Source organism: Mobula birostris, chromosome 3, assembly GCF_030028105.1.
Source record: "Mobula birostris isolate sMobBir1 chromosome 3, sMobBir1.hap1, whole genome shotgun sequence".
Lineage (NCBI taxonomy): Eukaryota > Metazoa > Chordata > Chondrichthyes > Myliobatiformes > Myliobatidae > Mobula > Mobula birostris.
The window spans coordinates 70,546,633-70,573,670 of NC_092372.1; the positions used below are offsets into that span (position 1 = coordinate 70,546,633).

The 27,038-nt window shown below is 40.1% G+C and overlaps 1 protein-coding gene across 9 annotated transcripts in view; it reads right to left on the reverse strand.

The window, feature by feature from the left end:
- LOC140195117 (Krueppel-like factor 3) overlaps positions 1–27,038 on the reverse strand; it is an 81,525-nt gene that overhangs the window by 8,866 nt on the left and 45,621 nt on the right. For all 9 annotated transcript variants that reach the window (XM_072252888.1, XM_072252890.1, XM_072252887.1 and 6 more), the window contains 3 exons: positions 11,659–12,103; positions 10,527–10,610; positions 9,316–9,457 (listed from right to left, as the gene is read on the reverse strand). In XM_072252888.1, the coding sequence (XP_072108989.1) occupies positions 9,316–9,457; positions 10,527–10,610; positions 11,659–12,103 (671 nt within the window). The remainder of the gene's footprint in view (positions 1–9,315; positions 9,458–10,526; positions 10,611–11,658; positions 12,104–27,038) is intronic.

Below are 27,038 nucleotides of genomic sequence, written 5' to 3' on the forward strand. Positions count from 1 at the left end.
ATGCCGTACTGAATTTCACACCTGTGAAGTCCTGATTCAAGTTGTACACTGTTGATCATCGTGCAAGTGAAACAACAAATTTTGCAATGAACCCAATCTATCCTAGAACACAGATTTTTACTGAAGAGTTTTCTAATTAATTCACATTATGTGGCATAATTTGCAGTAATTGTTACTGACAGAAGAATATACAGCTACAATGTCTTATGGGAAAAGCTTAAGCACTGGAAATACGATTTGGAATTAATAGATCAGAGATCTTCTAATCCAGTGGTCTTAAACTGAGAAAATTTCACATATCTCCATTCACTTCGTTCTAGTTCTAAACATTTTTCCCACTCATCTGCCAATATCTAAAGGTGTAGAAATACATTCAAGTAAATTGACTTTAATGTCATTCTAACAGAGAGACGTGCATCTGTTCTGACGAAGGGTCTCGGCCTGAAACGTCGACTGTACCTCTTCCTAGAGATGCTGCCTGGCCTGCTGCGTTCACCAGCAACTTTGATGTGTGTTGCTTGCATGTGTTCATTGGACAGGTTCTAGGTGGCTTAAGGTTGTCCAATCATCATAAATAATGGGGGGGAGGATAGGACACATATTTTCTAAGGTATTAACAGCACATTAAGAATCTTGTTAATACTGAAATACAAGAAAATACTGCATCAAATGGCTCACAGATGTATTCCACAAACTGCAATGAGAAAAATGAACACAGACTTTGTTTTCTAGATGACAGCAATAACACAACGAGCTACCTCAATATTCACTCTCTGAAGAATGGGATTGAACCAGTTAGACAAGCCACAATATGGCATTGAAAAATAATATCATACAAATCATAAAATTTACCAGCAAATGTTGTTTGCTTGAATTTTCTGATTGTATTTCTAAACATTTTGAGTGACATATTTCCAGCAGACTTGCTCTTCAGCAATGTCCTCTATGTCCCAAGAGACAAGGACCCATCCTGATGAAAATACCTTTATCTTTATGTACAAGTGTGTCAAGATTGTAATGAATTTGATATTATCTGACAGTATCACAACACTACAAATTCTGTACTTCAAATACTAGAAGTGTAATTGTAGAACCAGTGAAAAAATGTAGTTTCTCAGTAACAGTAACACTTTTTCTGCCTTCTGTTGTTGTTTTCCCTTGTACTACCTTAATGCAGTGTTGGTAAAATGATCTGTATGGATGGCACACCAAACAAAGCTTTTCACTTTACTTCAGTACTTGTGACAATAAGAAGCCAATTTACCAATTTAATCAGTCCCATTTAAATGGGAAAGAACTGTTCTTGCCACATCACAATGAACAGTTTATTTCCAAAGAATGATAAGCCACTGAGAAACTGTTTAATGCACAGATGCAGAGTTCTGAGTTAGAATTTGTGAATGTTGAATATTTCTGCGATGAAAGACAAAATGCAGAATGTACTCAGCGGACCAGGAAACGTTTATGGCGATAATAATAAAACTGCAGACATGATTGGTCAGAAATAAAACCCAAAAATGCAGGAAGTGCTCAACACCCAAGACACCTTCTGTGGAAAAGCAGAGTTAACTAACCTTCTACTTCATCTGACCCTTCATCAGAACAGTCATCAAAATGTTAATTCTGTTTTCTCTTTCAACAGAAGCTGTCTTGTGTGTTGAGCACTTACTATATTTTTGTTTTATTTCAGACTTATCGCATCGGCAGTTTTGCATTTAGTTTTGAGTTGACTTTTTTCCCCCCAGAAACTTTCAGCAAAGGTACTTTATAGTAACTACTAGGAATATACTTTTACCCTGTTAACTGTACAGAGAAGTGAAAAGTTCATACCCATGGCGGCAGAAGAACCTTATCACTAAAACCTATTTTTTATAACTCTTGATAAATGAGTGGATGCTATTGCCTTTCCAGATTAGAGTATCACCATGACCTCAAAGAGATTTTTATTGTTCTATTATCATTGTCATCATCAAGTGCCATGTTGTATGACACGGGTGATTGTGGTCTGGACCACGATTGTTCTTGGCAAATTTTTTCTATTGAAGTGGTTTGCCATTGCCTTTTTATGACCAGTGTCTTTACAAGACGGGTATCCCAGCCATTACCCATTCTCTGAGATTGTTTACCTGGCGTCAGTGGTCACAGAAGCAGGACTTGTGATATGCGGGTGGAGCTAAGCTTACACTGCACCTTGCCCAGTGGTGACCTGCAGGCTAATGACTTACACTTCCTTTGGTAGAGACATTTCTCCACTCCGCCACCCAAATTGTTCCCAAACCACTGTTATAAATGCCAAAATAAGCCTTTCTGAAGTATTGTTCTTTCTAAATGAATAAATATAACAGTTCTATATTACATTTATTTTCAGCATTATTTTGCACAAAAAAAACTTCCAGACATTTATTGTCATATTGTGTGACAATATTTGAGGCACATTCCCCTTTCGAGCATTCCACTCTGTAGGACTGACCACACTGAGTAAAAAAATTTGTCCATTATGTTTCGATACTGGCAGGGCAATGTATTTTTTCCCCATAAAATCTATAAAATCTTCCTCCATGTCCTTAACTGTCTTTAAAAGTTCAGAACTCTGGAGTTTTACTGCAGGAGCCCCTCCTCCGATCTGCTATTAAACATTTCCTGTTGTTTTGATACAGCCTGAAGGGTGTGGCTTCTCTCAAACATTGATGTCAACACCTAAAAGTAGTTTCAACTGTGGGCCCCACCCACAGGATGTCTGCTGCAGAGTCACCACTTCATAAGCAGATTTCCAAAGGCCTCGTTTGTTTATCCAGTCTAAAGCAAATAGGTGTTTAAATAGGTGACCTGAAAGTCATTTATCTGCTGAAAAGCTGCTGTGAGATTTTATGAGTGTCATCTTCTTTCAATAATGACCATATTGCTAAAATTAGCGTGGAAAGGAACTACAAATTTTTAAGTATGACCAATCACAAAGCTAATTAACAGCACTTTACCATCAATTAACATATAAAGTTGCGGATTTATTCCGTCCTTTATTTAGAGTAGGCAACACACATGGAATGCTGGAGGAACTGAGCAGGCCAGGTAGCATCTATGGAAAAAGAGTAAACAGTTGATGTTTGGGGTCAAGAGTCCTGAATGAGAGGTCTTAGCCCGAAGCATCAACTGTTTCCTCTTTTCCATAGATGCTGCCTGGCTTGCTGAGTTCCTCCAGCATTTTGTGTGTGCTGCTTGGATTTCCAGCATCTGCAGAATTTCTCTTTATTTAGACAATTCTTTACAAAATATTGATGCTGAAAGAAGATTATTATGCATATGTAACTGCTGAGGGCGGGTATGTATTTTAGACTGCATGGTAACTCTTAAAAATAGCTGAGATAGTGCTGAGCCACATGCCCATTCTGCACAATATAAATGCTTCTTTTAGAACAGAAACAAGTCACCATTAAAAAAATTAATGTGTCAGGCATAGATCTAATGGTGACTGTAGTATCACAGATGAAATACTTTCTTACTCTACAAGTAGACCCGAAGAGAGTTGGTGTTCACATTTCAGTTTGAAATTCCTTTATTCTGGGAAGGGTTTTTGATCAGAACTCTGTTCCTCTTTCTACAGATGCTGCCTGATAAATGATTTTATTTCAGATAGCCAGCATCTGCAATTTTTAAAACTTTAATTCATAGGATGTCAGTGTATAATCTTCTCTACTCCTGTTTTAGACAATGAACGTACCAAAAACTCTATCCCAGCCCGTGTTCTGTACTCATTGACCCAACTTGTCTCCCAATCTACCAGCACTTCAGTTCTTCAATACTTATTCTTGTTTACAAATCCCTCTCTTTCACTCAAATAACTTTGTGATCTCTGCCTTCCCTTGAGTCAGCAGCTTTGCCTCTGTTTGAGACCCTTCCTCTGGACTAAAAACCAGTATAAAAAGGGAAGAGAAACAGGGTGGAGCAAGAGCTGGCAGGTGATGGGCCTTTTTAATTGTTTTTAACTGACAGCACAATAGTGAGGGACTAGGCCTAAATGTGTAACAGACAGGAAGAGGGAGGATTTCACTTCTGTTAAAGACTTTGCGGAATTATTGGGCTTTGAGCAAAGAGTGGCCTGCTGGAGGAGTGCAGCAGGTCAGACAGCTGGACGGAAATGAGCAGATAGTGCTTTGCACCCAGAATCTTTATTGGGATTGAAAGAGTAGAGGGGAGATCGCTAGTTAAAAAGCCGAACCATGGAGCGGGAGTTGGCAAGTGATGGTTTAATCCAGGTGAGGAAAGGTTAATTGGCAAATGGGGTCAGGTGGGGGAGGAAGGACAGAGATAGCAAAAGAGTTTGGGAGACAACAGTTGGCTGCAGGTTATGGAATCTGGTAAAGGAAGATAAGAATTTTGAGAATTTTGCATTTTGAGAATCGCTGATCAGATTTTATCCAAGCAGTCTTATTTATTTCAAAATTAATAACTTGCAGGTTTCACACCAAGGATTTTGGCTTGCAAGTCCAGTATCAACACCAGGTTTCTGTAACAATATTAATCACTTTGGGGAAAATTGTGAGGGTGGAGAGAGTTAAATACAACTGACTAGCACTAAAAGGTATTTAATTACTAAGCAAAATATAAAAAAGTGTCAATATTAGCAGAGGTAATCATGATTTAAATCCCAAAACAGCTGATATTAAACTGTAACAATTCCATTCAGCAACTTGTATGCATTGTTGGGTTAGAGAAGTAAATACAGACATGCTTTATTAGTCTACATGGCACTCAATAAGCTGATGCACAATAATGTTCGTAAACATCTCACGATGGAAACTTGTTTTTTGTAGTTTTCTAATCTAACCCAAGGCAGTGTCTGGGAACTACAATTAACCATCCTCACGGTTCTGGGTTGGGTGGGGTGGTGTTAGTGGTCTTGAGATTGTTACTTGCTAATAACCCACATATGTTAATGAGGAAAGGATGAAGCCCAGTGAAAATATTATTTACATTAAATATACTCAGTACACATTCCATCTCATGAATGGAAAATAGTAATGGAAAGGAATACATTGGCTAAAATGTAGCTCAGAAGGACACTACGGTCTTTGGAAAAAAAGAGGAGAGAATTTATCACCAGAAGAAGAAAATATATATTTTAGTATCTATTTAATTTTCTACTGAACCGTAGGATGTGAACTACTGCTTGATACTCTACCACCGTGTAATATCTACACAGCAGTGTGGTATTTCTCCACACTATATAGACTAATGGGAATTGCAAAGCATAAACATAGAAAACCTACAGCACAATACAGGCCCTTTGGCCCACAAAGTTGTGTCGAACATGTCCCTACCTTAGAAATTACTAGGGTTACCCATAGCCCTCTATTTTTCTAAGCTCCATGTACCTATCCAAAAGTCTCTTAAAAGACCCTATCGTATCTGCCTCCACCACCGTTGCTGGCATCCCATTCCATACACTCACCACACTCTGAGTAAAAAACTTGCCCCTGACATCTCCTCTATCAGGTCACCTCTCATCCTCCAAGGAGAAAAGGCCGAGTTCACTCAACCTATTCTCATAAGGCATGCTCCCCAATCCAGGCAACATCCTTGTAAGTCTCCTCTGCACCCCTTCTATGGTTTCCACATCCTTCCAGTAGCGAGGCGACCAGAACTGAGAACCTTCAAAGATTCCATAATTTATCATTTAAGCCTGACATACTCTATTAAGTGTATGGGTGTATGGGGTGTCCAGGGAGGGGTAGCACCTCTGGTGAAGGGGCTTGTCGTGTCCATTCTGGGGCAGTGGACACTCCGCTATTCCACATGGCTCCAAGTAGCTTTTTACATGTGGCAGTGGCCACACCCCAGTACACCGCTTCAACAGGTGGGATAAAACAGGTGAGGGTAGCCTTTTACCCTGGTGAGATAGTGACATGCCTGTGGACTGGGTGGGTGAGATCTAGAGTGAGATCCAATGGCCAGGAGGGCAGCACTGTAAAACTCTGTGGAGAGTGAAGAGCATGACAAGCCTCAGAAGATGTCATGGTCATCTATTGCAACCAATAGATAACCTCAGTTTGTGATGTTGTTGCAACACTGGACCAGGACATCTGAGGTCAAGAGAGTGGAACTGCCCCAGTACAATGGCTTTTCCACTTTAAAAACTCTCCTGCACAGATTTCCTGTCATTGTTGGACACAATGGGCAACTACCACTCCATTAAATAATGAAACCGTAACTGGTTCTCTAATCAGCAGTCAGAATTCACCAATTCTGACATAAGTGTTTCATTCATGAACCTGGAGTTCTCAATGCCTTGACATTCTCTCCATTAGGCAGTCCACTGGGACCAAAGGTAAATTGTTTCCATTTCAGTTCTGTGATGAGGCCAATGTGGCACCCACAGAGGTGGTGAAGGAGGTGCCTGAAGGTGTGAGTGAGTGAATAGTTGCAAGGAGGTTCACTCCTTCCATTATTTTCACTAGGCATCTGTGTGCTTCTGGAAAAAAATGCCATTCATTGCCCGCAAACTCTCGGGAAAAAGTATTCATAATCCCTCAAATGGGGAAAAATTGGTATGTATTGAAAACAGGAGGAAATGCTTTAAATTAAAATATAATTTAGAGTATCTTTACATCCTTCAAAAGAGCCATGAATGTCAGGGTGTGAATAGACAGCAAACAGGCAAGTTATTTCCATGTGATACATGACAGAGAGAGGGAAAAAAAATCAACATTTCCCTAACTTTAGACTCTTCAAAAATGAACACAAAATTATAAAACAAAACCTAACAAATAGTTTTGAAACTGTAGTTAAGAAATAACAAAGGAAATCTCATGGTGTCTGTCTGAAATTTCACTTCCTGTTACTTTAAAATAGGTTATCTTTTAGCCCTTTTCATATCTCCGACAGGGCACTAGATTATAACAGCAATGTGTTTATAATACAGAACTTGAGCTCCAAATGCCAGTCTAAAAAAAAGTAGAAAAAGCAGACGATGGTAATTTATTAATCTGAATTTGCATTTAAAATAAATTTAGAAATAAAAATGTTGCAATGAAATTATTAGTTGTCATAATTCTTGATCGATTTACCACTTATATCTGCACACTAAGGATAAAGTGAACAGATAATATGATAAATCCATAGCTCAGAAGCATTTCAGATGATATACAAATAAATGATGTTTTAAAAAATTCAAACAGCTTCCTAAGTGCTTTGATTCTCTTGAAGAGCTGGGATTGGCTTGCAGATAAATCACCAATAGTTTTACCTCTTCAGTGATTGCTTAAATTGTTTTGCTGAAGAAGATGTGGAAGAACATATGTGGCTCACTGCTTTGAAGATGCAAGTTTTTGGATCAAGTAACGTACCAAAAGCTTGAGCAGAAACTGAAGTTTCCACGTACTGCGATGGATTGCTCGACAGTCACAGACGCTGCCACTTGAATGAAATATTAAAGCAAGAAAGATCCTTTGGCATTACTCAAGATGGAGAAGAGGTGTAACTTCCTTTATCCTGGCCAATATTTACCTGTCAGTTAACATCACTAAAACTAAAACTGGATACTACGGAGACAGAAGAGATTACACATGTTGCAATCAGGAGTAAAAAATGGTGGGTGTCAGATGGAAACAGGTAAGGGAAAGAAGATGGACAGGTGGGACAGGAGATAGAAAAGGTCAGGTGGATAAATATTGTGGATAAAAGTAGGTGGATAAGTATTGTGGAAAAGGTGAACAAAGGTAAAGGTATTCTTGTACACAATCAGGAAAGCTCACCAATGCCTTTACTTTCTGAAGAGGCTGAAGAGAGCTGGATTACGCACATCTGTACTCACATCATTTTACAGATGCACAGTCAAGAGCATTCTAACAAGCTGCATCATTGCATGGTACTGAAAGTGCACTGCGGTGGACAGACAGGCTCTACAACGGATAGTCAAAATAACCCAACGCATCCACGAGCACCAGTCCACTTGCCATCAAGGATGTATATAGAGAAAGGTGCCAGAGAAGGGCCAGTAACATCATGAAGGATGCCACCCACCCTGTTCATTGACTGTTTTCCCCACTCCCATCAGGGAGAAGCCTACATTGCATCCATACCAGGACACAGGCCTGGAAAAACAGGTACTTTCCTCAAGCAGTAAGGCTGATCAATACTTCCACCCACTAACCCACCACTCCACATCTTCAGCCACCACTAATTTATCATTTCCTGTCACTCACCTTATGTACAGGCACTCCCGTGGCTAACATCCCTTTATGGAAATACAATCAGTGTATATAAGCTATCTTATGTATTTATATTTATTGTGCTTTTAAAATTATTATCTTATTCCTTATCTCATGTTTTATTGTGCTGCATCAGATCTGGAGTAACAATTGATCTCTTTTATATTTGAAATGGCATTGAACAATCTTGACTCTTCAATTTTGAGATAGAAAGATCCAGAAAAAGGAGAGAAGAGCTAAGAAATTGTCCGAGTGAATTTAATGGCAGGGTGGAACTAGATAGCAAAGGTGATAAAATTGACAAGTTCTGCAGGAGTGCAGGATGCAGCACCAATGCAGTCATCAATTTAGTGAAGAAAGATTTCAGAAGGATTGCCAGAGTAGGTTTGGAATAAAGACTGTTCCACACAGTCAATGAAAAAGTGTAGCTGGGGCTAATGGTTACATCCTTAATTTATAGAAAGTGAGAGGAATTGAAGGAGAAGTTGTTGAGGGTAAGAACAAGCTTCTGCCAGATAAATGAGTGTGTTTATGAAGAGGAACTAGTTGGGTTCTGGAGGTTACTATTCGATCATGTGCAGAAGATTGCTCTGCATGAATTGGTGGTTGTATTTCCTCCATGATAATGCTGTCTGCACTTAAATCATTGGTAAAGCACTGGGAAGCCATGAAGAGGATATAGAATAGTCTCCATAAATGTAAGCAGTTCTTTTAATAAGTCAAAATCTAGGGAATGGTCTCATCACAATACTTGATTTAAAATGCTATGGTTCTACTGAATTCATACAAGAATCTTCTGAGTGTTTTTCTTACGTTGACCAATTTATAAAGTTTTGTTATCCTTTTTGAAAGCAGTAACCTTCCTGTGGTGTACAGACCTACTTTCATGTCAGGCAAACAACTTCTACATAAGTGACAAGAAAGGCAAGTGGGATGGCTCTGAGAGGTAATATTTTGCTGCTGAGTAACATAATTAGGAGTAAAGGGTAGGGGAGAAAGCAGCTCCCCCTCAATCAGTTCCTCCTTTCGCTCCCTAAAGTTACCCTCTGTGGTTATTAGCCTTCATATTTTAATGCAGCTAAATAAATGCTAAGCAGAGGTGCACACTTACTCGTGTGATGGAACTGGCTGAATAGGACTGACAACTGAAGACGACACCTCGTTGATGCAGTTATCTAACAGTTCATACTCCTGTTTGTGATTTATTGCTTTCATCACCATATCTCTTTGATCATCGGTGTCGAAGATCTGAACTAGTCACAGAGAAAAAAATGAACAGTCAACACATGATAACACTTTACCTGTAAAGATTAGACTACGTTAACATTTGGTATCAGGCAACATCCTCCCCCAATCTCACTTTCTCTTATTTTATTTTCGTTTTTTTCCAAAATCTAATGTTCAAAAATATGTGGCTTTTTAATGTCATTAGAAAAAAAATTAAATCTGAATAATATCAAAATGTTTTCCAGTTCCATTAGTTTAATAAGTGTAGGCTTATTATTCTGCATAAATTTTGATCTGTTGAGCAGCAAACTCCACACAGAGGCCAGGATTGAACCGATGTCACTGGAGATGTGAGACAACAATATTAAATGTTGTACCACTTCTGGGAGCAGTGTAGTTCCTGTACTATCACTTTCTGATCAGAGCCTCTGGGAAAGAAGTGTTTATGTATGCATACACATGAGTTTCCATGTATTCGATGAGAATGGATTGCTGCTACTCACTATCAAACCTGACAGATGAAAGGTTGATGAGCACAGGCAATGCATGGAAGTGGATCCCAGCAAGGAGTTAATACTGTCAAGAAAAAAAAGGACATAGACAGGAAAAGGTCAAGGAGAAAGAGAAGTCATATACATTAAGTGAAGAAACACCAGCTGCACAAGATATCCCAGGCTTTCGAAATGGAATAAGATGGTGAATAAATAAATGAGACAAGATGGCACAAGGTAACTGATGAAAATATTTCATGAGTTTCCATGATGCTCACCTTCAAAAACAGCTCTGACCTGAAAGCACAACAAATGTTGAAAGAAATGTGATAATGAATTTCTGTACATCAGGACTCCAATGCACGATGTTAGTAAGCTGTAGAATGTGCATTGTACTTCAGGTTCCTGGTTGGCAAAAAAAAAAAAAAAATTGGGAAATAAAATAGTTTGAGAAAACTAACCATAAAGCTGTTGGATTGTTTAATATCTCAGTTAATCAGTGTGGTTTGAAGGGCTTGATCCTGTGCTGGTCTGCTCTATATTTTTGGGGGTTTACTACTGTGATGACTTCTAACTTCTGCCCTTGCAAGTTATTCTTATTTACCTCCTCTTGAATGTCTACAAAACTGCGGATGCTGCTGCCTAGGGAGATATCGGGGGCCAGATATCGCACACTGCATCGGAAAACCTAATGAGGGAAAAGAAATTCAAACGTTAGAAAATATACAAGCAAATCGAAACACAATTCACATTCTTCTTTCAATGTCCATGGGTTAGGTTTTGTGTTAAATTCTGGCAGCTCCATTTGGAAGCGCCAGCAGTTCCCTGCATGTGTCATCAAGTTGGGGACTTCAAAGCTTACCTGTCAGAAAGTGGAGAGTTGAACATGCTGTCAGGCTTTTGCCGGCGATTTCAAAACAGCTCCCGTGTCAGAATCAAAGGTGTTGCAATTCAGGATGTGGTTTTGGTTTGAGAAAGGCTATGAGGGGCAATACTTTGAGGAACACAACTTTGAGTTTTTTTACGGTTTTATGTTTTCCACCTTTTTAAAACTTTGATAATATTTTTCATTCTGAATGTTTCCAGATTATCAGGGTTTTGAAAACCATATTGACTAGTATAACAACACCACAACTGGCTTGATCACGTTTGCACTAAAATGGACTTTGTTCTAATTGTGTCTGTGTTGTAAAAATATGTATATTTTATGTCTAACATGATTTTCTTGTGAATGCTGTTTATATGCATCTATGTGTCATGATGCTGCAGACATGTAATTGTGCTTATGACAATATACTTCACTTTGACTTTTGTAGTTTTCACAGTTGTTTATACCAGATCATATGACTCAGCTAGCTGAAGTTCATTCAGAATTTCTGTGGGAAGGACTTATCATGCCCCTTGTCCTTTTCTTACCCAAGTGATGGGATTTACTAAATACCTGGCGAACAGTTCTCTTAAAACAGATTCACTAGGCATCAATGTTATATCAAGTTGGTGGATTTTGCTGCGTGCAAATTTTCTGCTCTGCTTGCTTACAGGTAGTAATCTGAAAATGTGGAGATGGGTGTGGTGGGAAATGCTTTAAAATATGCTGAAGTCATGAAAGATGGATTTTAAATAAAAGTGTTGACATCAAACTTTAAAGGTAATCAGTAACACAAATCAGCGAATATTTGCCCTGTATACCACTACGGTCTAATAACGTAGGTCCTTGTATTTACACTCGCTCTCACCTTGCTGATTATTCCTCATCTCGTCCTTTAACATAGCGGGAACCATTATAGGCTGAGTATATACGACAGGCTGTACCACCACTGGATGAATCACAGGGTACAATCCTGAGCCTGGAATGGTTGATCGGGATAAAAGGTGACTCGTCAGCACTGCGGGGCTGGTTAATGGCATGCTGTTAGGCGGCTGAGGTGACCTCTTATTAGGTGAGCCTGAACGAGATACATTCATTGTAGGAGATGTCGAAGACAGCACAGTCAATGAGTACGGTGAGGAAGGGGAACTTGACATACGCGGAGAATGTTTCTTGTTCAGCGAGAGATCTACTGGCTCAATTTGACCTGCATTGGTCTCAAGCGATTGAAGAAGTCCAGCGTGGGAGTAAGTGATGTTGTGCTTGTTCTCGGATTTAATATCATGCTTTAGGCGTCCCATATGTTGGAATGGCTGTAAGAGAAGAATGAAAATTGAATTAGCTTTGACTAAACTCAAATCCACAGCTTGATATGATCCAGCTGGAAACCAGCATAAATATAATGTGAAAAGAATTCCTATTTCCAGCTTCATGCATTCCACACTACCGGTCTCAGGACTGAAGCTGTGCTCATGTAAAGCCAATTGAGAATTTCCTAAGCAGGCTGGGAGCTGACTTCATTCCAGTTGTTCCGCTGCATTTTCTCCTGAGTTAACATGGAACTTCACTGGAACGAGAGAGTCCTATTACGTTTACATAGACATAAATAGTGGTGTTGGGTGTGAAGAGCCAGGCAAAGTCTTTGAACAGAATGCCAAAACATCCAAAATAGAAATGTTGTCGTAATTAACTATATAATTACTTTGAGACTGACCTTAGCTATTGTGAAAAATGCATATAATTTGAAAAAAATATTTATGCATCATTTCAAAAAGAACTTTAAAATTGTTGAAACTGAATAAATTTGCTAGAAGCAGGTTCCACCTACCCTTTTATTTAGAACACTTGTTGACTTCATGTAACTTCAGCGTGCAGCAGGAACACCTGATTACCTGTTTGGTCGCTACATCTCCACAAAGCTTATCAATATGAGATACTACATAGTTCCTTTACTACATTAGATAAGACTGAAATCAAAGTAATTGATTAGCTATATTTTGATAAATAGGAAATAAAATACAAGGTTCTTGGATTTTACTGCCCACACCATCAATAGATGTCGGATTCTCCTCATGTGTCAACGAAGATGGTTTAGAAGAATATGGGCCAAATGCATGCAAATAGGACCAGCTCAAGGGGACTCCCTGGTTGGTGTGAACAGGTTGGACAGAAGGGCTCATTTCTGTGCTGTATAACTATGATCCTAAGATCAGCTCCCCATTTGTAAGCCTAGAGCAGATCAGCTGAAGGGAATATCAGAGATGAGAGTGCATTTTTCATCCAATATTCAGAAAGCCACAAGGAAGATTGCAAGTCATACCATCTCTCTAATCCAACCCTCAGTTTATTCTGATTATTTACGAAGAGACGAAATGGTGATATACCTGGATTTCACAATGCTGACTTATTAACAACAAACTCAGCATTGCAAAATGCATTTTGACATCAAATGTTTAATTGATGGCTTTGCCATAAATTGTGGTATGTAGCAGTGTACGTATTTCTTTCCTGGTCCATATGATTTCAATGGTCCTAATTTCATCAGCCACTTGGTTGCTGGGATATGCCTCAAAATAAAAACAAAACAGAAAATAGTTTTGTGATTGTATGTGCTATGGTAACTATATGTGCCGTGCGTGACCATATGGACTGCGCACCTTGGCCCTGGAGGAATACTGTTTCGTTTAACTATGTAAATGCATAGAGTTAAATAGCAATTTTTTGTATCTGTGCACAACTACGTATACATTAAATAAAAGCACGCACACAGCAAGTCGCTTTAACGGGTGTATTCTCATTGCAGCGAGAGAGAGAGAGAGAGAGAGAGAACAATGTGCATGCATAGACAACAGATCAATACGAAGTGCTAAAGGAGGTGAAAGAAATAGATCCATACATTACACTTCCTCCCCCTTTAGATTAGTGTAACATAAACCATATGTACAAAATATTTAATTTTTCTTTCATAACCAATATTCCAAACAGATATGCTTTCACAATAACAGTCCATAGCTAACTTCACAATTCTAACGGTTCAGTCTTTTGGGTGGCACTCTGTTTCTTTCAGGAAAGCACCTCTGGACCTGTGGAGTGGCATCAGGTTTGGGAGGTGCCTCGTCTAAGACAATGTTCTTGGTTTCTGGTGTCATGTTGCTGTCAGTGACATCGTCACTAAGAGGTAAGTCCAGTGACTGTAATGTGTCTGTCTTGTTCAATGCAGTCGACTCAGGTGTGTTCTTCAGTTGAGAATCCAGCATCTGATCCACATGACGTCTCCACGTCTGATCTCCACCATCCACTGTGTACATCAGTGGTCCAGTTCTTGTAGCTATCCTACCGGGTGTCCACTTGTCTTCTTGGTAATCACACGCTAGGACTTCCTGTCCAATCTCAACGGTCCTTACTGCTTCAGTTGGCAACTGGCTGAACTGTTTATTCTGCACTTCCCTCCATAGATCTGGTTCAGGAGATCTATGCGAGATCTCAGATTTCTGTTCATGAACAGCAGTGAAGGTGTATGATTTGTCGATGCATGAACACCTTCAAGAGTCCCAATTTATATAAAGGGAGTTGTACACATTGTGCTGTAGAGAAATGTACATTGCTTTAATGGAGTCCTTGAAGGTTTAGATAAACCTTTCAGCTAACCCGCTTGTTGCTGGGTGATGAAGGGCTGACTTGAAATGTCTGATGCCACTTTTCTTCATGAATGGTTGGAATTCTTCTGACGTGTATTGTGGTCCGTTTTCACTCACAACTTGTTCCAGTAAGCCATCTCTGGTGAAGATAGTCCACAGAGTGGAGACAGTCTTTGCTAAGGTGGTTGATTTCATTGGTATAATCTCCGGCCACTTCGAATGAGCATCCACAGCAATCAGAAACATGGAGTCCATGAGTGGCCCTGCAAAGTCAATATATACTCTTTGCCATGGTCCTCTTTGGCCGCTCCCACAGGTGTAACAGTGCCTGTAGGGGTGCAATTTGAACCTTTTGGCATCCTGAACTTTTTGGCAAAGATGTTGATCTGTTTATTTATTCCCTTCTCAGAGATCTTTGATTGAGTGCCAATCTAGTTGGATTTTTCTCAACCATTCGAAAAGTGCTGGCTGTCCATTTTTCAATATATAAAGCTCTAACTGCTGTGTTTGGCCTCCATACGTCACCTTCACTTTCAATTAACCTTTGGGAGACACTTTTTTGCCTCTGTAGGTCTTCAGCATCACTTAGTTTTGTGTTTGAGACTTTTCACATGGTTGTGCTCTTTATCTGCCTTGCACATTCTCTCTACGTAACCTTGTCTGCGACACTTTCTGCAGACCCTTTCTTTCAACCAACAGTCATTTGCATCATGGGAGGATTTGCTATGTCGATTGGCTTTTTGTGCATTTCACATTCTCACCTCCTTTTCTGTAGTTCTGCTGCACCCTTTGCTGCAGTCTCTAACAATATTGCAATGGTCAATGCCCACTCCAAGGTTAGGTCTCTTTTGGATAATAGCCTCTTTTCAGTGCTTTGACCATGCATGCCACATACAAGACTGTCCCTTAATGCATCAGAAAGTCCATCTCTAGAGGCACAGTACTGAGAAAGTTTGTGCAGTTCTACAATGTATTCAGAAATGCTTTCATCTTTTGACTGGTTTCTTTTGTAAAATCTAAACCTCTCAGTTATTGCTGGCAGTTTAGGGCTCAAGTCATTTTGCAACATTGTAACGATTTCATTGAATGTCTTGCTTGCTGGCTTTTCAGAGATTACTAGGTTGCGTAAGAGACTGTATGTACCTGAGCCCATTAAGCTAAGAGGTGTATGGGGTTTCTGTTGCTCTTCCATGTTGTTTGTGCTACAATACAGTTCAACTCTGTCAATATACAGCTCCCAGCCTTCATTAGCGCCATCACATTCATCAACTTTCCCGACTGAAACCATTGCCACGTATTTTCACTTTAAATTCAGTGTGTCTTTCACTGTTACTCATGCCTTTGTTAGCATCCGTGATGTCTTTCTCAGTGCTGTTTAGCTCCCACTGTTTTGTCTCATAATCGTGCCGTAACTGTTGGTGCAGTTGGTGATATTTTCTGACATTCAGGTTCATATTCGTCGCCAATTTGTTGTGTCTGTGCACAATTACATATCAATCAAGTAAAAGCACACATGTGAGAGATGGCTTTAACTGGTGTATTCACATTGCAGCGGGGGGAGGGAAGAGAGAGAGAGGGATAGAGAGAGAGAGAGAGAGATAGAGAGAGAGAGAGGGATATAGAGAGAGAGAGATAGATAGAGCGGGATAGAGAGAGAGAGAGATAGAGAACAATAAGCATGCATAGACAACAGCGCATGCACAGACAACAGATCAATACAAAGTGCTGGGTGGAGGGGGTGGTGTCTTTGCTCTGAAAGAAATAGATCCATACGTTACACAATTAAACTTGGTGCTTAAACTTAAACATCTGTCCAAACCGAAAATGATTTTTCAAGCAATTATTCATAAAGTTACTACTTCTTTAAGCTGTTAAGAACACAATTTGTAAGGTATTAATCTTGTACATAACAATGTTGTGATTTAAAGTGGAAAAGCTTAATGTGTCTATCTGATACCTATCTCTGATACAATCATTGCATGTTAACCGTGCCTTTTAAACAATAAATAACTATTATTATAGGAAAAGGGCAACTTTAGATGAGGACATCAAGCATTTGTCATGGTATCAAAAGAAGCATCATATTTCACAGGCATTTATTGATAGTCTTCTGTCCACAAGCAGTGAAGTTGGTCTCACCTAAAGATTTCCAGGAGGATTAAAATTTAACGTAACTTCATGGCTAATGGGGGGGGGGGGGTAGTGTTAACCCTTTCTGCCTGTGAAAGCCAGATTCAAATTTCAAGATTGTTTATTTTTATTTCTAGTACACAAGTGCAAAGGAGGATTAAATAATTGTTTCTCTGGATTGGATGCAGCACAAAAAACACAACAAAATAAAGAACATAATAATAAAAGAATACACAATAAATATAAATACATAAGATAGCCTCTATACATAGATTGATTGCATGTCCATAAAGTGATGAGAGGCACAGCAGGACTGTCTGTAGATAAGGTGACTCTGACAGGAAATAGTCGTGGTGGTGGTGGGTAAGTGGGTGGAGGTGTTGATTAGCTTTACTGCTTGGGGAAAGAACAGTTTTTGAGTCTGTTGATCCTGGCACAGATCCTACGTAGCCTCCTCCCTGATGGGAGTGGGATAAGCAGCTCGTGAGCAGGAGATAATTAAGGTCATCCAGCCTTACTAGGAGCTGATGGAAGCTGGCATGTCCTGGTTCTCACCTGGAAGTGCAGGTATCAAAAATCAGAGGGAACCAACTGAAATTTTAACTCTTGACCAAGTCTGACCAAGAGGATTCGGGCCAGCTGAGCTGATGAAGTGCAGGGGGCCCTTCTCTCACAACCTTAAGAAAGCCAAAGCCTCTCTCATGCAGATCATCCACATTTTCAGCTTGCGGGATTTTCACAACACCATCCTTGGCTCTAGTGTAGTGGATGCACTACCAACTCACACTACTGCATCAGCAGACACTCTGCTGGAGCACGTCAACAGTTGTGCCGTATCTGTGGGAGAAAAGGAATTCCCCCTCATTTTGGGTTAGAACGCCTACATTAGGACCTGATAAGTCAAGAATTCCCCCTTCCACCCAAACACACAGGTGCTGCAAAACCCAGACTGTCTGTTGCCTCGGATTCCAGCACCTTTAGTCTTTCTCACATCACTGCATAACCACTAAAAACCATCACAAAATAAACTCAAGGGCAATATTCTCCTAACAAAAACCTCCAGCGTTGTAACACTAAAAGAACAACTTCTACAAAGCTTCTCCAACACACTGGCAAACTAAAAAAGAAAACAGCATTGTTCGTGATCTTTATTTTGTCATTGAAAGTTAAATCGGAAGTTGAAATGTTATAATTATTTTTAATCATTGGGATTCAGCCAATTTTTCCCCGAGGTAAAAGAAGACGCCCTTGAATCAACAACAGCTTAACGTGTGTAAAAATGTAATTATATGTATACTTATGCTAATAAAGTTTGGAACAAAATTACCTCACATCAAGTCCTTAACTCACTTCATACTGAGCTGCTGTTTATATGAACGTGTTTTTGGAACTCAAGTCAAGTCAAGTCACTTTTTATTGTTATTTCGACCATAACTGCTGGTACAGTACACAGTGAAAACGAGACAACGTTTTTCAGGACCATGGTGCTACATGAACAATACAAAAACTACACTGAACTACGTAAAACAACACAAAAACTACACTAGTTTACAGACCTACCCAGGACTGCATAAAGTGCACAAAACAGTGCATAAAGTCTAAGGAAATGTCCTAAAATGAATTAATTTCTAAAGTGAAACAGGAAGAAATCTTGCATGCACTACAGGTCGGTAATATGTAAATAAATAGCACCTTACCTAATATGGGAAATGGGCAGGATAGTGCTTTTTCACTTTTACTAGTACAATATCTAGAGCATTTCTTCAGTTACCGCTCATTCAAAGTGAAGTGAATAAGTGAAGATGTACCTAATCAAACAAGAAAAAAAACTGCTCTTGAAGCACAGCAAAAGGTAGAAATGACAAAAATGTTTGGTGCTCCACAAATCTTGTTTAAGCTTGTTGAATATTATCGCCCCACTGCTATAGTAAGTAAATGATACTTGTGTCAACATGTTGAGAATGACATGACAGTCCCATTTATTCTCTCGTCCAAATGCTTGAGAAATTGCAGCTCTGAGAATGTTAAAATACTAACTAATAGATTGTCAGATTTAGTAAGAGGTGTCCTGATGAAGGGTCTCGACCCGAAACGTCGACTGTACTTCTTCCTATAGACGCTGCCTGGCCTGCTGCGTTCCACCAGCATTTTGTATGTGTTGTCAGATTTAATAGCTTATTTACACTTGATATCTGCAATGATTTACAATTGTGAAGAGGTTAACAAGCCAATGACATAAAAACAGAATGTGGTACAATGAATTATAATGGAAAACATTGATCTTAAATAATAACGTGTTGATTGAGATGGGACAGAAAACAAACCGGTAGCCCTGCCCTGACAGCCCATTCCTGGCAGCCCTGCCCTGCAGTTGCCCCAATTGTCTTTCCTTAGAAACAAAGAAAACCTACAGCACAATACAGGCCCTTCGACCCACAAAACTGTGCTGAACATGTCCTTACCTTAGAACTATTTTTGCTTAATCTCTACTCAACTGGTAATTCATGAGAATAGGCTAAAAAGGTATTCAATGCATTTTGCCTGTCTGCTCCATTGCAACAGTGGCAAAATTTTATTGGTTGTAAAGCATATTTGTATGTTGTAATCACAACAACAGTTTCTTATCTGTCAAGATCATAAAATTTGTGTCAAACATTTGTAGCTTTTTGGTGGACAAGTGATGTGAAGGGCATTAGAAATTCTAAATGTAGCCTGTTTTTGAACCCAACATCATAAATGGCAATGATGCTTCACTACCAGACGAGCTCAATGCCTTTTATGCTTGCTTTCAAAAGGAAAATAAAACCACAGCTATGAGGATTCAGTGACCCTGTGATCTCTGTCTCTCAGTCCTATGCCAGGCTGTATTTCAAGAGGGTGAACCCTCACAAGGCAACAGGGCCCGATGGAGTACCTGATAAGGCTCTGAAAACCCATGCCAACCAACTGGCAGGAATATTCAAAGACATTTCCAATCTCTCACTGCTACAGCTAGAAGTTCCCACCTGCTTCAAAAGGGCAACAATTACACTGGTACCCAAGAAGGGCAGTGTGAGCTGCCGTAATGACTATCGTCCAGTAGCACTCACATCTACGGTGATGAAATGCTTTGAGAAGTTAGTCATGGCTAGAATCTCAGGAAGGACCTGGACCCACTGCAATTTGCCTATCACCACAATAGGACTACCGCAGACATGATCTCAGTGGCTCTCCACGCAGCCTTGGATCACCTGAACAATGCGAATACCTATATCAGGATGCTGTCTATTGACTATAGCTCAGAATTTAACACCAACATTCCTATAGTCCTGCTCGAAAAGCTACAGAACCAAGGCCTCTATACCTCGCTCCGCAACTGGATCCTCAACTTCCTAACTGGAAGACCACATTCTGTGTGGATTGGAAATAACATCTCCACCTCACTGATAATTAACACTGGCACTGCACAGGGATGTGAGTTTAGCCCACTGCTTTACTCTCTACACTCATGACTGTGTGGCTAGGCATAACTCAAACAACACCTATAAATTCGCTGAAGACACAACCATTGTTGGCAGAATTTCAGATGGTGATGAAAGGGCATACAGGAGCGAGATATACCAGTTAGTTGAGTGTGGTTGGAGCAACAAACTTGCACTCAACGTCAGTAAGACCGAAGCGCTGATTGTAGACTTCAGGAAAGGTAAGACGAGGGAACACAAACCAATCCTCGTGGAGGGATCAGAAGTGGAGAGAAGTGTCAATTAAAACACTCGGAAACTTCTACAAATGTACCGTGGAGAGCTTTCTGACTGGCTGCATCACCATCTGGTATGGGGCGGTTACTGCACAGTATTGAAATAAGTTGCAGAAACTTGTAAAATTAGTCAGCTCCATCATGGGCACCAGCTTCCGTAGTATCCAAGACATCTTCAAGGAGTGGTACTTTAGGAAGGCGGCGTTCATCATTAAGGATCCCCACCACCCAGGACATGCCCTCTTCATGCTGTTACCATCGGGAAAGAGGTACAGAAGCCTGAAGGCACACATTCAGTGATTCAGGAACAGCTTCTTCCCCTCTGCCATCCGATTTCTAAATGCACATTGAACCCATGAACACTACCTCACTGCTTTTTTTATTTGTTATTTAGCACTACTTATTTTAACGTAACTATTTACTAGACAGACATGCACACACATCATACTGTAACTATTTTTCTCTGTATTTAGTTATCATGCATTTCATTGCACTGCTGCTATAAAGTTAAAATGTTTCACGACATATACTGCTGATATAAAATATGATTCTGGACTTTTTCTTTTTAGTTCAATGGAAAGTGCGCTTTTTCCATCATTATATTAGTATACTTCCTTAAAATTTACTGAAAGGTTAATATAGAAGAATAAATTAATACAGCAGAATTATTGTATTCTGCCTCCCATCAACAAATACTGTTGACTTTTTATCGTAAACATAGTCTCTACATAAACACTTGAAAAATTCTCCATTTCAATTATAAAAAAGTAGCTTTCCTGCAAACCTTGTTTAATTTGCCATGAAGGGCAAATTACCTAATTAACTGCTATATTCCATCTGCTTATAGTTTTCTACTTATTCCTCCCCAATTTAATCATGGAGAGCTTCATCCCAAAAATTAATTGCAACCCTGATAGCACTGAACACTCACTGAGTTTTGTTAAATATGAAATGTCTTATTTGACCAAAAAGGATCTAGTGCTTTCCCGGCATATATGACGAATAAACTCTTCCTGGACTTCCAGCCAGATACAGGTATCGATTATAACCAATATTTCGATGATAAACTCTGCCATCTTTATCAGGGATAATGGCTGGACACGTCTAGTCCGGAGGTATTTATACTCTGTAGTCTAAACAGCATACATCCCGACATTTAGTTTACGATGGAGATGGAGAAGAATGGTTGCCTCCTGTTTCTGGACATTCTAATACGATGGAAACCGGATGTTAGCCTTGGTAGCTATTGGAAACCCACTCACATGGACTTATACCTCAACAATAACAGCTACCATCATGCCTCCCAACATAAAGCGGTTCTTTCTACTTTAATTAACCATGTGAGAACTATTTCTAACCCGGAGAGTCTCCCCAAGGAAATAGGACGAATACGCACGATACTCCTACAAAATGGCTACAAGGGGAAGGAAATCAATCAGGCTCTTAAAAAGGCCGACGGAAAAACCAGGAAACCTAACAAGGAGGAGGAATCTATCACTACTGTCTGTCTTCCCTATACTTCTACAGTTCCTGGAAGGATCACCAGGATCCTGAAGAAATACCAGATTAATACCATCCATAAACCCGTAAGGAAGCTCAAACCACAGTTTATGTGGGTCAGAGATGACCTGGGACTCATGTGAATGCAGAGCAGCGTATATTGGCCAGGCGGTGAAAACCTGCATCGAGGAGCACCATTTTGGCTACCCAGAGAACTCGGCGGTAGCAGAACACGGCATTTGCAATAGCCATAGGATTAACTTCAATGGTACAAAACTACCGTGCTGATCCAATGGCTTCCGGCACCCCTGGTAAAGGAAGCCACTGAAATGAAATTAGAGGAAGAGAATTTTAACAAAGATGAAAGTCTTAGTCTAAGAACTGGAACTTGATTGTAAACAAGGTGGGAGAATGGAAACCTGGATGAGGACTATCCAATCAGGAGGGATGGACTACAGGACTATATAAATACCACTGGACTATACATATCCAAGCATCATACCTGATGAAGATGGCAGAATTTGTCATCAAATTGTTGGTTATACTTGATACATGTACTCAGCTGAAAGCCTGAGAAAAGTTTATTCATCTTATTTGACCCTCAAACCTCTTAAGAATACAATGGCTTAATATTAATATCATAGTGACTTGATGAAGCAGAGTTCCCCAGCGGCCATAATAACATTATCTTCAATAAATTCAATTGCTGAGAAGTACTTGACAGTGACAGCTTTGTATTTATATGCTTCTTTGTTGTAAGGACTAATATGTCTAAAGTAAAGCTTCTCCACTATGTTGAAAATCGAGGTGAAAAGAGAGAGTTTTGTTTTTGGAATTCATATGGTGAAATTAATGGGTTATTTGGAATTTCCCAGCCTCAAATCTAAACTGAGAATTTTCAGAAATAAAGATTTGTAAAATCACTCGGAAATACTGTTGTTTTGATCATTAAGCAGGCATGGAATACAAATGACGTTTCCATTGTTGTCCAAGCAGACAAAGTGTATTGGAAGCTAACAACCCTATATACATATATCCCTTCTTGTAGGCAGCTGTCGATCCCAGGGGATCATGGGTTTGCGCCTCTGGTGGACTCTGTCCTCTCCAGGGCGCAAGCCTGGGCAGGAAGATTTGTTGCCTGTGCAGTGGGTTCTCTCTCTCCTGATCACTGATGTAGTCCAAGGGAAGGGCAAATGCCAATACAGCTTGGCACCAGTGTCATCGCATATCCCTATATCCACCTGCATCAAAGTGGTGACAAACATACCGGTGCCCAAAAAGAGCATGGTGATTTGTCTCAATGACTATTGCCCAGATGCACTCACGTCTACAATGATGAAGTGCTTTGAGAGGTTGGTCATGGCCAGAATCAACTCCTAATTAGGCAAACAACAGGAATTCTGCAGATGCTGGAAATTCAAGCAACACACATCAAAGTTGCTGGTGAACGCAGCAGGCCAGGCAGCATCCCCAGGAAGAGGTACAGTTGATGTTTCAGGCCGAGACCCTTCGTCAGGAGGGTCAAGTTCTTGGACCTGCTCTAATTTACCTATTTCCATAATAGATCCACAGTGTTTGCAATCTCGCTGGCTCTCTACTCGCCCTTAGATCACCTGGACAATAACAATACCTACGCCAAGTTGCTCTACATTGATTACAGCACAGCATTCAACAGCATCTCACTCTCAGTATTAATCAACAAACCCCGACACCTTGACCTCTATACTCCTTCTTCAACTAGATCCTTGACTTCCTCATTGGGAGAGAACAGTCTCTGAAGATCAGCGATAACAACTCCTTGCTGGCAATCAATATTGGTGCACCTCAAGGATGTGTCCTTATCCCACTGCTCTACTCTCTCGACACCCACAACTGTGTGGCTAAGTACAGCTCAAACACCATCTATAAATTTGCTGTTGATACAACTATTGTCGGCAGAGTGTCAGATGGTGACAAGGAGGTGTACAGAAGTGGGATAGATCAGCTGGTTGAGTGCTTCTGAAGCAACAACCTTGTACTCAATGCCAGTAAGAACAAGGAATTGATTGTGAACTTCAGGAAGTGGTATTTGAGGGAACACACACCAGTCCTAATTAAAAGGTCAACACTGGAAAGGGTGAGTAGTTTCAAGATCTTGGGCATCAACCTCTCTGGAGATCGATCCTGGGCTCAACATATTGATGCAATTACAGAGCGGACATGACAGCAGCTATATTTCATTAGAAGTTCGAGGAGAATTGTTATGTCACCAAAGGCTCTCATATATTTTTACCGATGTACTGTGGAAAGTATTCTAACTGGTTTCATCACTATCTGGTATCAAGAGGCCACTACACAGGACTGGAAAAGCTGCAGAAATATGCAAACCCAGCCAGTTCCATCATGAGCACTAGTCTCCCCAGCGCTGAGGACTTTCAGAATACGATGCCTGAAAAAGGTGGCATTGGTCTTTAAGGACTTCCATCACCCAGAACATGTCCTTTTCTAATTGTTATCATCAAGGAGGAGACACAGGCTCCTGAAGATACACACTGAATGTTTCAGAAATAGCTTCTTCCCCAATACCACTAGATTTCTGAATGGACAATTAACTCATTATTTTTTTCTCTTTTTGCACTATATATTTAATTTGATTTATATTGTATTAAATTGTATTTATATTTAATTAATATTGTAATTTATGTTTAGCTTTATTATGTATTGTAGTATACTGCTGCCACAAAACAACATATTTCTCGACATACGCCAGTGATATTAAACCTGATTCTGTGTCTGATCTTTCTTCTAGTTTGAGTCATTGTGGCCTGGTTCCAATTTAAGCTTATAAAATGGGACTTTACTGTTCTCAGTGGTATTGAAAATCTATGCTGTCAGCTAATTCCAGACAACAAGTGAATTTAACCACCAGTTTTACAAGTAAGGAGAAACTTCACCTTAGCTGCTTATGCTAAATGAACAGTATAGTAACAACTGGGTGTGGTATTCTACTTTTGAAGTCTGGTTCCACTGATTTCAATGGAACCAGGCTTCGGAAATTGAATACAATGTGCAGCTGCTGCTTTACAACGCTTATTTGGTGCGTGCAGTGGAGGGCAGTTCTTGCTCGTTGCAAGGATTAACATCAGAGAGCACTCTGTAACAAATAGAGGTTATTTTCAATAACCCATGGCATTTTCTACGGGTGTTAGAGCCTTCCTTTTAACATTTCTGTAATGCTTGTGTTATGGACTGTAGCCATAGGATGATTGGCCTTCGTCTTATTTATATTTTGCCTTTAAATAAATAAGGCTCCCTGTTGGATCTATCAGCCTTGTCTGTCAGTAGCTGAACAGGAAAATTGATATTCGGCTGTGTCATATAATCCCAACCCACAAAGATTAAGGACGCTAAAGTAAGGTGTGTTGGTTTGGTAGGTCTGGAGGTTCTGATGTGAGTTAATTCAGCATCACTTTGCAATTAAGTGGCATGGCCACACTATGGGCAGGCTTCATGTACAGTAGTGGTACAAATGATTCTCATCTGTGAGCTGGACCTTAGCAAGGGATCACTTCTTTGGGAAGAGAAAGATAGGGCCAGGTAGAAACTGATAGATTCTAATTGCATCAGTTCGGTGCCATGTGCTTCTTTACAATGCTAAAACATACACAGCAAATACAACTCCTATCTTTACCTAATTTGATGGGTATTTATAAAGCTGCTTAAAGGAATTTAGTTTTTTTTAAATTTAATTCCCTGTGACACTAATACCTTATGCAGTACTAATGACTCCAGAGGCACTGTAGAGGCAGATCTTCCTATAATTGACAAGCTTTCCAATCTCCCTGGTCACAAACCTTTGCAAACTTACTGGGTCTTTTCCCAGTCTTCCCCTTGTTTATGAGTCTGATGATCACTGAAGTCCTATGGTGCCCAGGGCCTTTCCCACTGCCTGGCTGGTCCTGCCACAGAATTTCATTAGATCCATAGTAACATGCTAGAGCTGGATGTGAGGGAGGCTGGGGAATGAAACTGGATGTTGGCAGAGCTGGCGGAGATGGGTATTGGATCTGAAATGGACAGATTAGGGAAGGTCAAGATCAGGATGACTGAAGATTCCAGGGGCCAAAACCTACAGTTGGCCTTTACCTTGTGCCCTGACCTTGCCAATGGCAGTTTTTCCTGCAGGCCAGTTACTGGCCTTGGACAGGAAATCCTGCTGCTCCTGTTATTCTGCACTCCAAGCTCGTGAACAGAAAGCAGCCGGAAAAATTGACCCTTTCATTCAAAACATTAGTGAAGAGATATATCATTCCTCTCTAACAACTTCAATATACCTTTACTCATACTTTGAATAATGAAGCCACAGATTGAATGTGCCCTTTGCTGGCCAGGTTGGCGCTGCTTGGATTGACAGAAACCCATTGTTGCAGAAGGAAGAAGATGGAGCTGGCACATCAAGCTCTATGGGAAGCCCAGCTCAGGACTGTAGGACTGATGGGTAGCAAATCGGGAGCTCGACAGATGATGCAGCCAGAGCCAGCTGAGCAACTGGGAAAAAATTCCTGTGGATGTTGGGTGCTATGTAAAGGCCTGCTGGCGCGCTGTGGAAAATCTGACTCAGGAATAGCCCAACAGACTTGCTGGACTTTTCATCAGTGCTGCAAAGCCATGAAAAAGATGCAACATACAGTATTGTTTGATAATATTTAATGAATAACAAGTTTATTTGGTTGGTGACTCTGACGATAAATTTGTGAAGAAACTCGTGTGCAGTGGGACCAACAAATGCTAATAAAACATTCTACAAAACCAAACAAGAAATGATGCATAGTTCCATTTGACTCTGATAGACATTATACAAGCAATTCACTGAGAAGGCCAGTCAATGTAAGATACAAACTCAACACTCTTCAGTGCTAGGCTGGGCCGGTACAAGTTCAAAAGACTCAGGGGGAACAGGATGGGTACTGGGTAGATGTTTTTCCCGATATGAGCCCAGTTTCGAAATAAGGGGATCGTCATTCAAGCCATGAATGAGAAGTAATTTTTCCACAATGAGGGTGCTGGAAACTTCTGAGAGGGCCAGCAAGGCCAACTTAATTTTTTTTTCTGTACACTAGGTTCATGTATATGTTTTTCCAACAGAGAATCACTGGGCATTTATAAGGAATAACAACCCTGCCCCCACCCTTCCTTTTACTCCATTATCAAATTGCATAGGCTCCCAATCAAGATGGCAGCTTTATTTTGTATGCCTAGGACATT